This window comes from Pelophylax lessonae (assembly GCF_965119305.1).
Source record: "Pelophylax lessonae genome assembly, chromosome: 4".
NCBI classification, from domain to species: domain Eukaryota; kingdom Metazoa; phylum Chordata; class Amphibia; order Anura; family Ranidae; genus Pelophylax; species Pelophylax lessonae.
Window position 1 is genome coordinate 502,161,718 of NC_138771.1, and position 13,770 is coordinate 502,175,487.

The 13,770-nt window shown below is 44.7% G+C and overlaps 1 protein-coding gene across 1 annotated transcript in view; it reads left to right on the top strand.

Annotated features, from left to right (window-relative positions):
- The window catches only part of TMTC1 (transmembrane O-mannosyltransferase targeting cadherins 1), a 100,626-nt gene that overhangs the window by 43,338 nt on the left and 43,518 nt on the right, over positions 1-13,770 (top strand). The window contains exons 6-8 of the mRNA XM_082253149.1: positions 701-785; positions 5,427-5,530; positions 9,989-10,178. Coding sequence (XP_082109275.1) covers positions 701-785; positions 5,427-5,530; positions 9,989-10,178 — 379 coding nt within the window. The remainder of the gene's footprint in view (positions 1-700; positions 786-5,426; positions 5,531-9,988; positions 10,179-13,770) is intronic.

A 13,770-nucleotide genomic window follows, 5' to 3' on the forward strand; every position in this document is an offset into this window, starting at 1 on the left:
TGGAGGGGAAATTTGAGAGGTAGAGGATTAGTGCTAGGAAGGGGGAATTTTTTGGGGGAGTGGGGGGGTGGGGGAATTGTGCTAGCAGCATATGTGTTATGAGAGGATATTTTTTTTTTTGGGGGGGGGGGATTTTTGCGGACACATAATGCCCATACATCTTGGGGGGGAACAATTTGTCATGTTCGCCATGGGCTTTAGATGAGCTTGTCCCGGCACTGGTACCATGGTGTGGTGTATTGCGATGCTATTTATGTGGCACCTCAAAGCACTAAGCCAGTTCACCTATGCTGCATTGTTGCAGCTGTGGTGCCTGTTAACATACTACCTTTGTGGTGCACTACGTTGCAAAAAATTGTGCAGGTCTGATTTTTATGGCATTGTGGTACAGGATGTCTGACATCGCTGAAGTGTGAATTGGCACCTAATGGTAATTTTTACAGAAAAGGGAGCGAATAAGAGAAGTTCATTGTTAGGTTTTACACACACTTTAAGCTGTGGTAGTAGTTTTGTAGCATAAACAATGATGAGGTCTCAGCAGAGCATTCAGATAAATAGTTGTAAGATACATACTGTGCAGAGTGGGAGGTCAGCTGACTAACAATATTATTTCCATTCAGAGGTGACAGGTCCTCCCTGTGCCTCGCCTGTCCATGTACGCAGGGTTCCTGCATCACCTCTCTCTCTCCCTGACCTTTAGGTTGTCGTCCCTGGAGCGCCCTGCAAAGGATCTGTGGGCTGCGGCCGTTCCCTTCCTGAGGAGAGCAGCGCTGGTTTCCTGCCATGTGAGTGGAATGTGGGATATCATTCTGTATTCAGCCAATTCTCTGCCTCAGCATGCAGTCAGTGAGTGGGGCCCCTGGCAGCCGGAGCCAAGTTAAATGATGTGTCCTGGGGGGGGGGCACTTCTGTAATGCAAGGAGTGCTGATAATATTCTCTACTAGCCCAATCTGTGTATATATATAAAGTTACAATCAATTTTATAACATTTGCTTTAAAGTGTTACTAAACCCAGGACCCTGCATTCACTATATCTGCTCTCCAGTACACAGAACATGGAAATGCAATTATTTTGGTGAATATAAACTGATAAATACCTCTTCTCATCAGCAGTATATAGCAGTCTGGTGACTTCTATCAGTGTCAGGCCGAGTACTGGTTAAAGCTTGTAGGAGGAGTTTTCATTCTCCTATGAGGCTGCAGGACCCCTGACCCTCTGTCTGGGCAGTGCTGATTGGCCCTGTGCTGATCACATGCACCCTCCCAAAAAACAAAAACAAAAAACACACCAAGTGCAGAGTGACTCCAAAGGCTCTGTACTATATACAGATGGATTGGGGACAGTGGAAGAAGGGGAGGATCAGAGAAGACAGGATCAAACACAATGCAGATAATTAACCCCTTAGGTTCCACAGTGAGTATAACAAGCCTGCTTTACTGCATAAACAGACTGATTTTACTGTTGTGGGTTTAGTAACGCTTTAAGTAAGCTAGTTAAGTTAGTGTATGTACTTCTATCCAGCAACTACAGCAGTTGTGTTCAAATCAAAAGGTCCATTTATTTCTCAGTAATTTTCATACTTATCTAATATAAAGGTTAAATGAGATGATACCAGGAATGCTATTATATTAAGGGATAAAATAAAGAAGGCTAGGGGGTGAGTCCAGGTAAGAGATTTAGACAAAACGCATTCATGTCCTTCGCAGTTTGTGACATGCTGTAACACTTTGTGCAGCTATTTTCACTGCTGGCTCTTCTTCTCCCAGTAGAATGGGGAATTTCCTTTTCTCTTCTATGGAAGTTAAAGCAGGGCCATCTTACCAAATGGGCACGCTGGGCAGTTGCCTGGGGGCCCCACTTGCCTGGGGGATCCCACCTTCCCAGCCCCAGCCAAGCATTAGTCCCGATTCCCGTGTTAGTCCTGTTTCGCCTGTCGGCCCTGCGCTGCTGTCAGGCCACTTGGGCCATGGAGGGGGAGCCCACAACTGTAGAAATGCCTGTCTGTCTCCACGGGGACAGGCACGGACTCCCACGGGAACAGGCACGGAACAGAGACTGACTCCCGTCCGGGTGTGTGTTCACCAGACCCAGCCATCGAACTTGGATGCTGTCATAAGCCTGCCACTGCTGTACCAACAAATATTGCCTTATCGATAATTTGCATTTTTATTCTCGTATGTGATTGTGTAGGCAGGGCCCCAGTGCACTGCATTGCCCGGGGCCCTTAAATGCTCTTAAGATGGTACCGAGTTAAAGCAGAACTTCACTCTTTCAATCAACATTAAATATTTGTAATGCTTATGCTGCTAGCATTAGTAAGCAGATAGGAAGTTATATTATATTTAATTATTTTATTTATTTTTTTACATTTCCTCATTTACTTCCTGGTTTCCATGCCAAGGCAAATGATGCCATACATCCCAGGAGTCTTCAGAATGGGAGGAGGGGTTTTCTCAGCTAAGAACACCCTCTTGCCTGCATGCCTGAGCAGATAGAAAGTAGAAAGGATAGGAAGTAAATGCTACATGAATCATCTGCCCTTACTCAAAATGGCCACAGCTGAAATGCTATTGGGTTTTTTTAGTTATTTCTCAGCAAAGCATGGAGACGTGGATGGATGGGGGAGGTTGCACTGAATGTTAAAAACTGATTAAACAGCATTTTTGGTTTGTGTTGTTCAGATGCAGTGTAGTTCTGCTTTAAGTCTGGAATGAGAGTGGAGAATTTCTGGAAGTGAGAAGTAATTGGGGCACCATAGCAGGAAGTGGTCCAAAAAGACCCCCTGGTCACATTGCTGGCACAGTCTACTCCTCTTGGTCTTGTAGGTCTGTCTATGCCATCCTGATTCTATTTTCAAGTGGTATGCCCTCAATCTGTATAGGCTCAGTGTCTGTCTGTCTGTCAGTACTCGGGGTCCTGCAGCTTCTCCAGGCATGAAGCCAATTTGTAGTCTGTTTTGACTAGTAAGTTATCAGTTTTTATAAGTTTGTTATTTTTCTCCATATTCTCTGGCATGTTTATCTTTGGAATTGTTCATTATGTCCGTTATTTGAGATTTTGTCAGGCTGCATTGTTGTTAGTTTTGGTTGGATAAGAGGCTGACTAGTTGTAGGTCTTGGTTGTGAGACTTTATGGTGGCATGAGTTGGGGCTCTTGTTTTTTAGGTGATCCTAATATGTCAGTGCCCTCATCCATATTGCAAGCAATAAATGGGAATCTGACCAGCTCAGTCCTTCGAGTATTGGAGTGGACTTGGAGGAGGTGCTTGCAGAATCCTGGATACATTATTTCTGTTGGGTTGGAGTCTCATTTGGGTTGGTGTGAGTAGGTGATAGAACCCCATACTTCACTGCCATAAAGGAGGATTGGGAGAATGACACTATTGAAGATTACTTAAAATGGAGCGTTAGTCAGAAAATTAAGTTCTTCTAGAAGACGTCAGGCTGACCCCTTTTGCAGGTATAACTACATACAACAATAAAAATAAGTGCCTATACTGTTTAAAATCCAGTAATGCATTGTCTCACCCTGCTCTGCATATGCTCAGTTGCTCTCCGTGGAGGCCGATCTGCTGCTGACAGCCTTAAAGCAGAATTAAACCCACCTATCCTTTACAGCCAAGGAGGCTGCTTCTGTTTAATCTGAAACTGCCATAGTATTGCACATGTGATCAGTTATGAAACCAGCCATTTGATGGTTTGTCAGTTTAGTTGAGGACACAAGCAAATTGTGACAGCAGTCCCGACATTCCAGGAATGTAACTGTTTATTTGTTGGTGTCGATGGCGTGCATGTACAGTAAATATCCCCTGAACGGTACACGTTTAGGAGATATTTACAGCCTTATTATAGGCCTACCTATAGGTACAAATTATGCCTTTGAGCTTACTTCCTCTTAACCACTTAAGCCCCGGAAGATTTTACCCCCTTCCTGACCAGGGCCTATTTTGCGATTCGGCACTGCGTTGCTTTAGCGGACAATTGCGCGGTCGTGCGACGCTGTACCTAAACGAATTTCACACCCTTTTTTTCCCACAAACAGAGCTTTCTTTTGGTGGTATTTGATCACCTGTGCGATTTTTTGATCATGCGCTATAAACAAAAAAAAGCGTCAATTTTGCAAAAATAACAATATTTTTCACATTTTTTTATATGAAATTCCCCCCCAAAAAATGTAAAAATCAAAAATGTTTAACATTTTCGGCCAATTTGTTTTATGCTACATACGTTTGGTAAAAAAAAAAAAATGCAAAAAGCGTATTTTGATTGGTTTGTGCAAAAGTTATTGCGTTTACTAACTAAGGGAAAGATTTTTGTCATTTTTTTTTTTTTTTTTTAATGAGTAATGGCGGCGATCTGTGATTTTTTTTTTTGCAGGACTGCGACATTTGGGCGGACAGAGCGGACCCTTGACTGACATTTTTGACACTTTTGGGGTTACCAGTGACATTACTACAGTAATCAGTGCTATACATATGCACTGTTACTGTAAAAATGACACTGGCAGTGAAGGGGTTAACTTTTTTTTGAGAGGGAGGGGTTAAGTGTGTCCCTAGGGGCGTGTTTCTAACTGTGATTGGATATGGCTACTTGTGTAAGAACAGAGATCAACGGTCCTATATAGTATGATCTCCATTCTTACACAGGGGAGAATGACAGGCGGCTTTGTTTGCATTAGCCGCCTGCCTTTCTCCCGTTCTAACGGACAATCGTGAGTGCCCGGCGGACATCGGGTCCGCCGGGCACACGTGCGGGGGGGTCCGTGAGCGAGCGGGAGCGTGCCTCCGGCGGCGCGTGCTCGCTCCCCAGAGCCTCCCAGGCTAGCCACGTAGACCTACGCCGCTTTGCCTGTGAGGGGCTGACTGCCGACGTAGATCTATGTTAGGCAGTTGACAAGTGGTTAAGGAAGGAACAGGAGCAATGCTGAAGGCAATCTACAGCACGCACTAATTCTGCTAGCATAAATATTAATGTGAAATGTATGTTCCTTGCCAGAGAGCATTATTTTTTATCAAGTTGTTATGGGTAAAGTTCTGCTTTAAGAGACTTACTGGTGGTTTTAGGTGGTACAGCTGTCTCCTGATGGCATAGACGGTTTTGTATGTCTTTCAGGGCCTTTATGGCTGGCTTGAAACTTCCTGATTTTTTTTATATCTCTCTCCTTCCTCTCTCTTTTGAACTTTTATAAACAAAAGCCCTGAAGTATTGAATAAATATGAATACCTGGCTCTTCTGAATGGCTTAACACTGTCAGGCTGCACCCACCATATAGCTGTATGTATACTCAATAGCTCCCATTGTTGTCCCCCTGTCTTCTGGAAAATAAGAGTTGTAAATACGCTGGCTACACCTAGTCTTAGCTCGGCAGGAGTCACTGACCACCACCTATAAAGGGATATTTGATCAGAACCCTTTTCTCTTGCAGGTGATGGTGGTGTTGGGTTTCCGCGTCCACATCATGGGAGGCTCTATGCCATTGTTCTCAGAGCAAGACAATCCGGCTTCCTTCTCGCCTTACATTCTCACCAGGTATGTGGAAGAGCGGTGGCCCAAGGCCAACGCAGCGTTTCTTTGTCTCTGGCAGCTGGATAGGCACTCTGTCCTGTCTCTGCAGGTTGTATTAGCAGTTGTCAAGAATGCAAAGCAGAATTCAGCCATGTTTGGGTGTGAATAGGCAAAGAAACCTGTCACAGACTTACTGATAAAATACAACGTAGCTTCTAAATGCGTATTTAATCCTTCTGGGAATGTTAAGATGCTCCGTACTAATTGGAGAGTTCTAGCTCTGCCTTTACAGGGGGCATCTTGGACCTCTGCAGAGAGACCACTGCTTTCCTATATAGAGCAAGGGTTCTTCTCTGCAGCATGCTGGCAGGACACAGGCTTTTCTACAAAGATGCCATTCCAAAGAAAATAAACTATAAGGCTTTAGACACCTTTTGTTTTTATGCACCTGGAATATATGCCGCATGTTGTAACTGATGGTTTAGATGGACTCTAAGTGCCGGTTCAAACTTCTGCGAGTGCCGGGTTCGCATGTAATATCGGAGCGCACTGCTCCTTCATTACATGCGATCGGCTGTGCGGTGCGAGTTTAGCCATACAGTTTGTATGGCTAAATTCGCATCGCACCCGCAGCAAACACGCACAGGAGGTATTTTTGCAGCCGCATCAGGATCGGATCGCACAGCGGTTCACACTTGTGCGATCCGATCCTGTGGGAACTGCACGATCGCACTGCGATATGCAATCAAACTGGGGGTGTCGTTAAGATTACATTGACACCCCCAGCGTATCGCATATGGCAGTGTGAACTGCCGGGGGTGCGTGTGCGATGCGGGAACAGGCTGCAAATTCGCAGCCTTCCTGCATTGCATAAGTGTGAACCGGCACTAAGGGCTCTTTCACGCTGGTGACGGTATAGAAGCAACCCCTTAATGCAGTGTGTCATTTTGTCCTGGAGATGTTTCTTGGCGGTGGTCAATGTCAAAGACATCTGATGATTCTGCAAGTCTGAAAGCGGTAGTAACTGTTGAAAAGGTTAAAAAAAAAAAACTTTCTCCTTGCAAGGCAAAGGCATGTTGTGCTAGTATGCATGCTAGCATATTATGAAATACTTACCTTGAGACTAAGCCCTCCAGCGGTGTACTGTCACCGCTGCAGAGGCTTCCATCTTCACCCGGTCTTTCATCCGGGTTCACAGGCTGCGGCTGTGTTGGATTCACAGCACAGGGCTCTGAAGGAATGGTACGCGTATGCAGCTCCTTCAGAGCATATGTGGCGGTGACGTCACTGAGTGCTGCTTACTAGAATATCTCCTAAACGGTGCACATTTAGGAGATATTCATTTAACCTACAGGTAAGCTTTAATATATGCTTACCTGTAGGTTGAAAAAAAAAAATTGAGAGTTTACTACCACTTTAAGCTGCAGTCTCCAGCATTGCTTGCAGGTCTGCCACTTCTTCATAGGTCAAATATTGCCAGCCTCTTTAAAGGAGGGCTGGTCAGTATCCACTTGTAAAAGGGCATTCGGTACATTAATAAATTATAAGATGGATGTATATTGTTCCTACATATTTGAGAGAGTAGCACTACCCCCTTGGGGGTTGCTGGTTGATGGGTGTTTCTCAACATTACAATGACCCTGTGAACCGTCCAACCTGGCACTCTAGATTCTGAAATTGTGTATATACCTTTAAGAACACACTGACACAATATAAATGAGTTTGACTTATTACTCAGTGAATAAATGGATTAAATTATGTCAGTCAGCCGAATCCCAACTAAACCATCAGGAGTAAGCAAGACTGTTACAGAAAAACAAAAGAAACAGTGAATTATGATATCAAAGAACAATATTAACCACTCCCCGACCGCCCGCCGCCTTTTTACTGCGGCAGTGCGGCCCTCCTGTGCAAACCGACGTTGACCTACGTTGGCCGTGCGCCTGCAGCTAGGGAGCGAGCGTGCGGTGCGCTCGGCAGCGGGGAAGCTGATGCATGGGGCAGGCGGCTCCGATTTCCGCCTGACACCGGCGATCGCTCCCCGCTGAGAGAGAAGGACGGGTAGCTGTTGTAAACACAGCTGACTGTTCTTCTCCCTGGAATAATCATAGAGCCCCTGTGATCCTTCTATATAGGAACACAGGTCTCTATGATCATTTCACAAGCCACGCCCCCCCCCCCCCACAGTTAGAATCACTCCCCTAGGCTCACATTTAACCCCTTGATCACCCACAATGTTAACCCCTTCCCGGCCAGTGTCATTATTACATTAACAGTGCATATTTTCAGCACTGATTACTGTAGTAATGTCACTGGTCCCACCAAAAGTGTCAAAAATGTCAGTCAGGGGTCCAATCTGTCCGCCGCAATGTCGCTGTCCCGCAAAACATCGCAGATCGCCACCATTACTAGTAAAAAATAAATAAATAATAATCTAAATCTTTTCTGTAGTTAGTAGACGCCATAACTTTTGCGCAAACCAATCAAAATACGCTTATTGCGATTTTTTTTACCAAAAATATGTAGCAGAAAACAAATTGGCCTAAATTGTTAAAAATTTTTGATTTTTTAATTTTTTTTGAGAATGTTATATAGCAGAATGTGAAAAATATAGTTTTTTTTTTCAGAATTGTCGCTCTTTTTTTGTTTATAGCGCAAAAAATAAAAATTGCAGAGGTGATCAAATACCACCAAATGAAAGCTCTATTTGTAGAAAAAAAAAAGGACATTGATTTTATTTGGGTACAGCATTGCATGACCACACAATTGTCTGTTAAAATAATGCAGTGCCGAATCGCAAAATAGGGCCTGGTCGTTAAGGGGGAAAATCTTTCGGTCCAGAAGTGGTTAAAGACAACGTTTTATAGTCTGAAAATATTGTAAATACTCCCTATGGAAATGAAACAATATTCAGATTAAAGAAGAACTCTATGCCACTCTATAACATCAGTGCCCTCACTAGTAATACTGCAATGAAATAAGACATGTCCCCTTTAAGAACTAATATATATCAATGTCCCTCCCTTAGCAAAGCCTTGCTAATTTTCTTCACCGGCAGTTGGAGCTCATAAACACCTTCCACTGGGGTATAAAATAGCAGAAGGGTCAGATGTTGAAATGTAATCCTAAGGAATTTGATGTCTATTGCAGTGTCTGCAGTCAGTGTGAAGAGATGAAAGGTTATACTTGCTATCTGAACCCGACACAGGCAGCCTCTTCCACTCTTGGATGTCCTTCCGTGAGGGCCCTATAGGATAGGCGATGTGATCTCCCATGCTCCGGCAGCAATACTGTGCAAGCATCCACAGCACAGCGATCAGCATCCGCTCTGCTGAGGCTGGGTTCCGTGAGCGGGTCAGGCCTTGTGCACTAGGCCGCAACTGCAGTCAGTCATGCACACTCAGCAGGCTGATATGCTCTCAATGGGTCCCGGGAGCAAGAGAGTGCTCAAGCTGTGGATCAGATAGTTTTAAATCTTCCCCCGTGATCCCCTGCTCCCCCATTGCTTCATGGGAAGATAGTTTCTCCAACAATCCAGACAATGATCAGCTCTGTGTCAGAAACACTATCTCCCACAATCCCATTCTTCCATGTCCTGTGAAATGACGACCTTCCCTGAGAGCAGTCTTAAAGGGGTCCCAGAACAATTCCAACAACAACGATAAGTATATATATATATATATATATATATATATATATATATATATATATATATATATATATTGGCAGTCCAATCCCGGCTACAATAGCTATAAGGCACCCTTCTATACCATCTCAGAGAGGCAGAAGATAAAATACACCTCTACTCAGTGGCAGCTGCTGCTCCATTGGTCGGGGGGGGGGGGCTTCGGGCAGCAGGGGGACCCCCCCAATCACTCCAGCCCGCACCACCATATACCCCCCATGCCAGTTTACTTATCTTGCTCTGCGGGACTAACAGGCAGCGGCTTCCCCCTCACTCTCCATGTTCCCTCTCGGTGGCCGTCTCCTCCCTCCTTCTTGGCCAATAGGATGCCTTCTCCTTTTGGCCAATCGGGAAACAGGTCTCAGGACCCGCTTCCTGTTTGGCCGAGAGGAGAATCAGTGTGGCAATAGTGACTCTTCATTTACTATTGTCACACAAATGGGTGGGCTCAGGGCGCAGTGCTCTGCGCCCTGAGCCCACCCTTTTTTGAAGCCTATTAGAAACTCAGGCTCTAATCACGTGCTTAAAAAAAAAAAAAATCCCCCATTGGAATCAATGCATCCGGTGCCCTGCATGTAGATTAGGGGGCTGGACGCATGGATAGGGGGGCAGCGATCCTGCGCCCCAATGGACGGACCGCCACTGCCTCTACTGATAATGCAGAATACATCATTACATAGGCTGAGTTTATCTGCACAGTTTAGGAAAGACATTGGGATCATAACAAATGTCACTTGACCCATTACCCAAAAATTACAGGTTTTCACATAATGAAATGCAATTTCTCTGTCTTGCAGGTTCCTGACCTTCTCCTACCTCCTGGTATTCAATGCCTGCCTGCTTCTGGCTCCCATCACCTTGTGCTATGACTGGCAGGTGGGCAGTATACCCCTTCTTCATTCCCTCTGGGACAGACGGAACTTGGAGACACTTGTCCTGATGGTAGTACTCCTATCACTTGGCCTGCACTGCCTGGTGGCAAGAAAGGTACTTCTGATATTATCGAAGAGAACCAGTCACCTGTAAACAAAATCTCAGCAGTGCACAGTGCTCAGTAAAGTCTGGTACAGTCCAGTCATTATCTCTTCCCTTTTAGAGAGTGAAGATGAAACTAGCTCTTCCAAAGCTGAAATAAAGAGAAGCAGTTGGTATCTTATCATGTAATGGTTAGATGAGTGCACAGAGAAGGATTGGCTCCAGATATTCAGCAGATTATATATGGAAAACAAGGGCCAACTCTGGCTGGAAAACAATGACAACTGTAGCTCAGCTGCAATGGTCCCCTAGGTAATGTAGGTGTCCCCTCTAGAGATCTTTTGATAGCCCAATCCCAATCAGGAATTATGATGAGGTGCTCCCACCAGTTTTGCCAACATTAGCCTAGAATGGTGTCATGGCCCGCTTAGACGAAATGTGGTTGTAAAGAAAAATCACCGCTTTTGTTTTCAAACAGAGCCATGTGATCACCATCTCAGTACTAACATGAGGATCAGTACCTTTGTTGATAAGCAAAACCAACTCGAAAACCAGCCATACACTTGGCCAGTTTGGGAGGGACCTGCTAAATTTCAATCATTGTGTGGCCGTCCAAGCTTGACAAAAGCTGAAGGGACTGGCTGGAAAACTTTTGGCGATCAGTGACTGCAGCCAATTGCCAGGTCCTGCTGTCAGAATACAATGTTACAGCATGGATGATTCTTCTGTCCACTTTATTTGTGTAGCACTACTCCCTTGGGAGCTGCTGGTTATGGGTTCCCCTGGGTTACCATTAGCAACAGCACAACAGTTCAACATTTTCCAAGTGATTTTGGCTCAGTCAGGAAACAGTCTAGGAGCTTTGGTTTTTGTGTTTTTATTGAGAACTTGGATGGGAGAAGGGAATGAGTGGGATACTCCAACTTATATAACTATGCACAATTAGCTGGAACGACTGAATATTGCTGAGTGCAGCTAGGCCATTGCTGTTTCATTTTGTCAGTAGCAGTGATGTAGTAAGAAATGAACTGTCTGAGGTAAACTGTCCTGTACTGCAGAACAACCTTCAAGCCCCTTCCTGCCACCCCCTTTGTTCCTATTCTTCAGGGTCAACTACACGGCACCCCTTTACTGTTACACTTCCTGTGTGAGATAGCTCCTTGATCCCCCTGACTTCTCTGGAGTGGTCCCCCTTCCTGGGCCAGACCCTTTGGTAGGTCCCTCGGTACTCACGAACACTGTTTTTCTCAGGAGACTCTGCCAGCAGCTCCAAAGTCAGCACTCTGGATCCTCTGCAGCTCAGCTCCACACCTGGTTCACTAGGCCGACCGCCTAAGACCACCTTCCTCACACACTGCAGGAGGAGAGACCAGCCATCTGCCTCCTACTTGGACTCTGCTTCCCACCAAAGACGCCCTGTCATATGTCCCCTCCGTATTTATGGCCAATCCCAGGATGCATTGCAGGAATGCCCTCCCACTGGGGCTGCCATAAAACAGGATGTGTCACTGGCTAGGTTTCCTCCACTGTCCAGCAAACTCCCTTATTGGATACAGTGGGGACACTCCCTCAGACCCAGTGAATCACACCTAGAAACATGTGACAGGCAAACTAACAGATCAGGCTCCCCTGATAAGCAGAAGGAGCAAATAAATGCTTTTTCCTAGCAACTACCTAGGAGGGTGCTACATTTGGTTTAGTGTTCAGTGTATGGCACGCTTAACCCTAATGCTGACTTTACTCTTTGTTGATAACAAAGCAAACCCCAACGCTAATTACGGTGCATTCATAAAGTATTCAGAGCCCCTACACTTTTTTAATGTTGTTATGTTGCAGCTTGATACTAGAGTTTGATTAAATTCATTTTTTTCTCAATAATCTAAACTCAGTACGCCATAATGACAAAGTGAAAACTGCATTTTAGAAATGTTTGCAAATGTATGAGAAAGGAAAAACTCAGACCCTTTGAAACAACACTTGCAATTTAGCTCAAGTGCCTCCCATTTCTCTTGATCCTTGCTGAGATGTTTCTACATCTTGATTGGAGTCCACCTGTGGTAAATTAATTAAATTGATTGGTCATGATTTGGGAAGGCACACACCTCTCTATAAAAGATCTTATAGCTGACAACGCATACTGTATCAGAGCAAAATCAGTGAGGTTAAAAGCTCAGAGACAGGATTATTGCAAAGTACAGATCTGGAGAAGGCTGAAAAAAATTTATATTGCACTGAAGGTTCCCAAGAGCACAGCAGTCTCCATAATTCTCAAATGGAAGAAGTTTGGCCTAACCAGACTCTTCCAGGAGCTGGTCGCCTAGCCAAACTGAGCAATTGGGGGGAGAAGGGCCTTAGTAAGAGAGGTAACCAGGGACCCAATGGTCACTTTGAGCTCCAGTGGTCCTGTGTGGAGATGGGACAAAGTTCCCTCCAGCACTCCACTGATCTGGGCTTTATGGCAGAGTGACTAGACAGAAGTCTCTCCTCAGGGCAAAACACATGAAAGCCCACTTGGAGTTTGCAAAAAAGCACCAGAAGGACTCTCAGATTGTGAGGAACAATATTTCTGGTCTGATAAACCAAGTGTCTGATAAACTGTTTGCTGCTAAAACACCCCCCGCAGCATAATGCTGGTTCACCTTCCAACATGACAATGATCCTAAGCACACAGCCAAGACAACACAGGAGTGGCTTAGGAACAGCTCTGTGAATGTCCTAGAGTTGCCCAGCCAGAGCCCTAACTTGAACCCTGTTGAACATCTCTAGAGAGACCTAAAAATAGCTGTCCACCGACAGTCCCCATCCAACCTGACTAAGCTTGGGAGGTTTTGCGAAGAAGAATGGCAGAAAACCCCCCAATCCAGGTGTGCAAAGCTTATGTCAATCATACCCAAAAAGACTTGAGGCTGTAATTGCTGCCAAAGGTGCTTAAAGTGGATTTCCGGCCTATTTTGCAACTTTAATGATTCCTGGAGTGCTCGCTATGCATATCAACAATTGGGCATTTTCAATTTTTTTCGAGGGTCCCTTACCTTATTTTCAGGGCATTTTTGATTGTACTTCCTCCTTCTACCCCCTCTGTGGCCACGGCCACCGACATCACTTCCGCCTTTGCATTGCATCCTGGGAGCTGTTTGTCATCACTCCCAGGAGGCTGGAATCAGGGAAAACTCCCAGAACACTCCCTGGAATCAGGAAGAAAGAAACTGCAGATTACACTGCAGCTTCAGATGCCCACATCCAAGATGGCCGCGCCCAGACAGCGTTTATAAAAGTAAGATTTTGACTAAAATCCAATACTATATACCTTGTAAGTATGAGAATAGTGGTTCTGTAAAGGGCGATGGATTAGTATTATAGGGATATTTTTAGTTAAAAAAGGTATTTGAGACCGGAACTCCACTTTAAACAAAGTATTGAGTACTAAATACCTACACGTGATATTTATATTTTTTATTTTTTATAAACTCACAGACATAAAGTTCTGTTTTCACTTTGTCATTATGGGGTTCTGAGTGTTGAATAATGAGAAAAAAAATAAATAAAAATTAAACAACTGTAGTGTCAGGTAGCAACATAACAAAATTGAAAAAAGTGAAGGGGG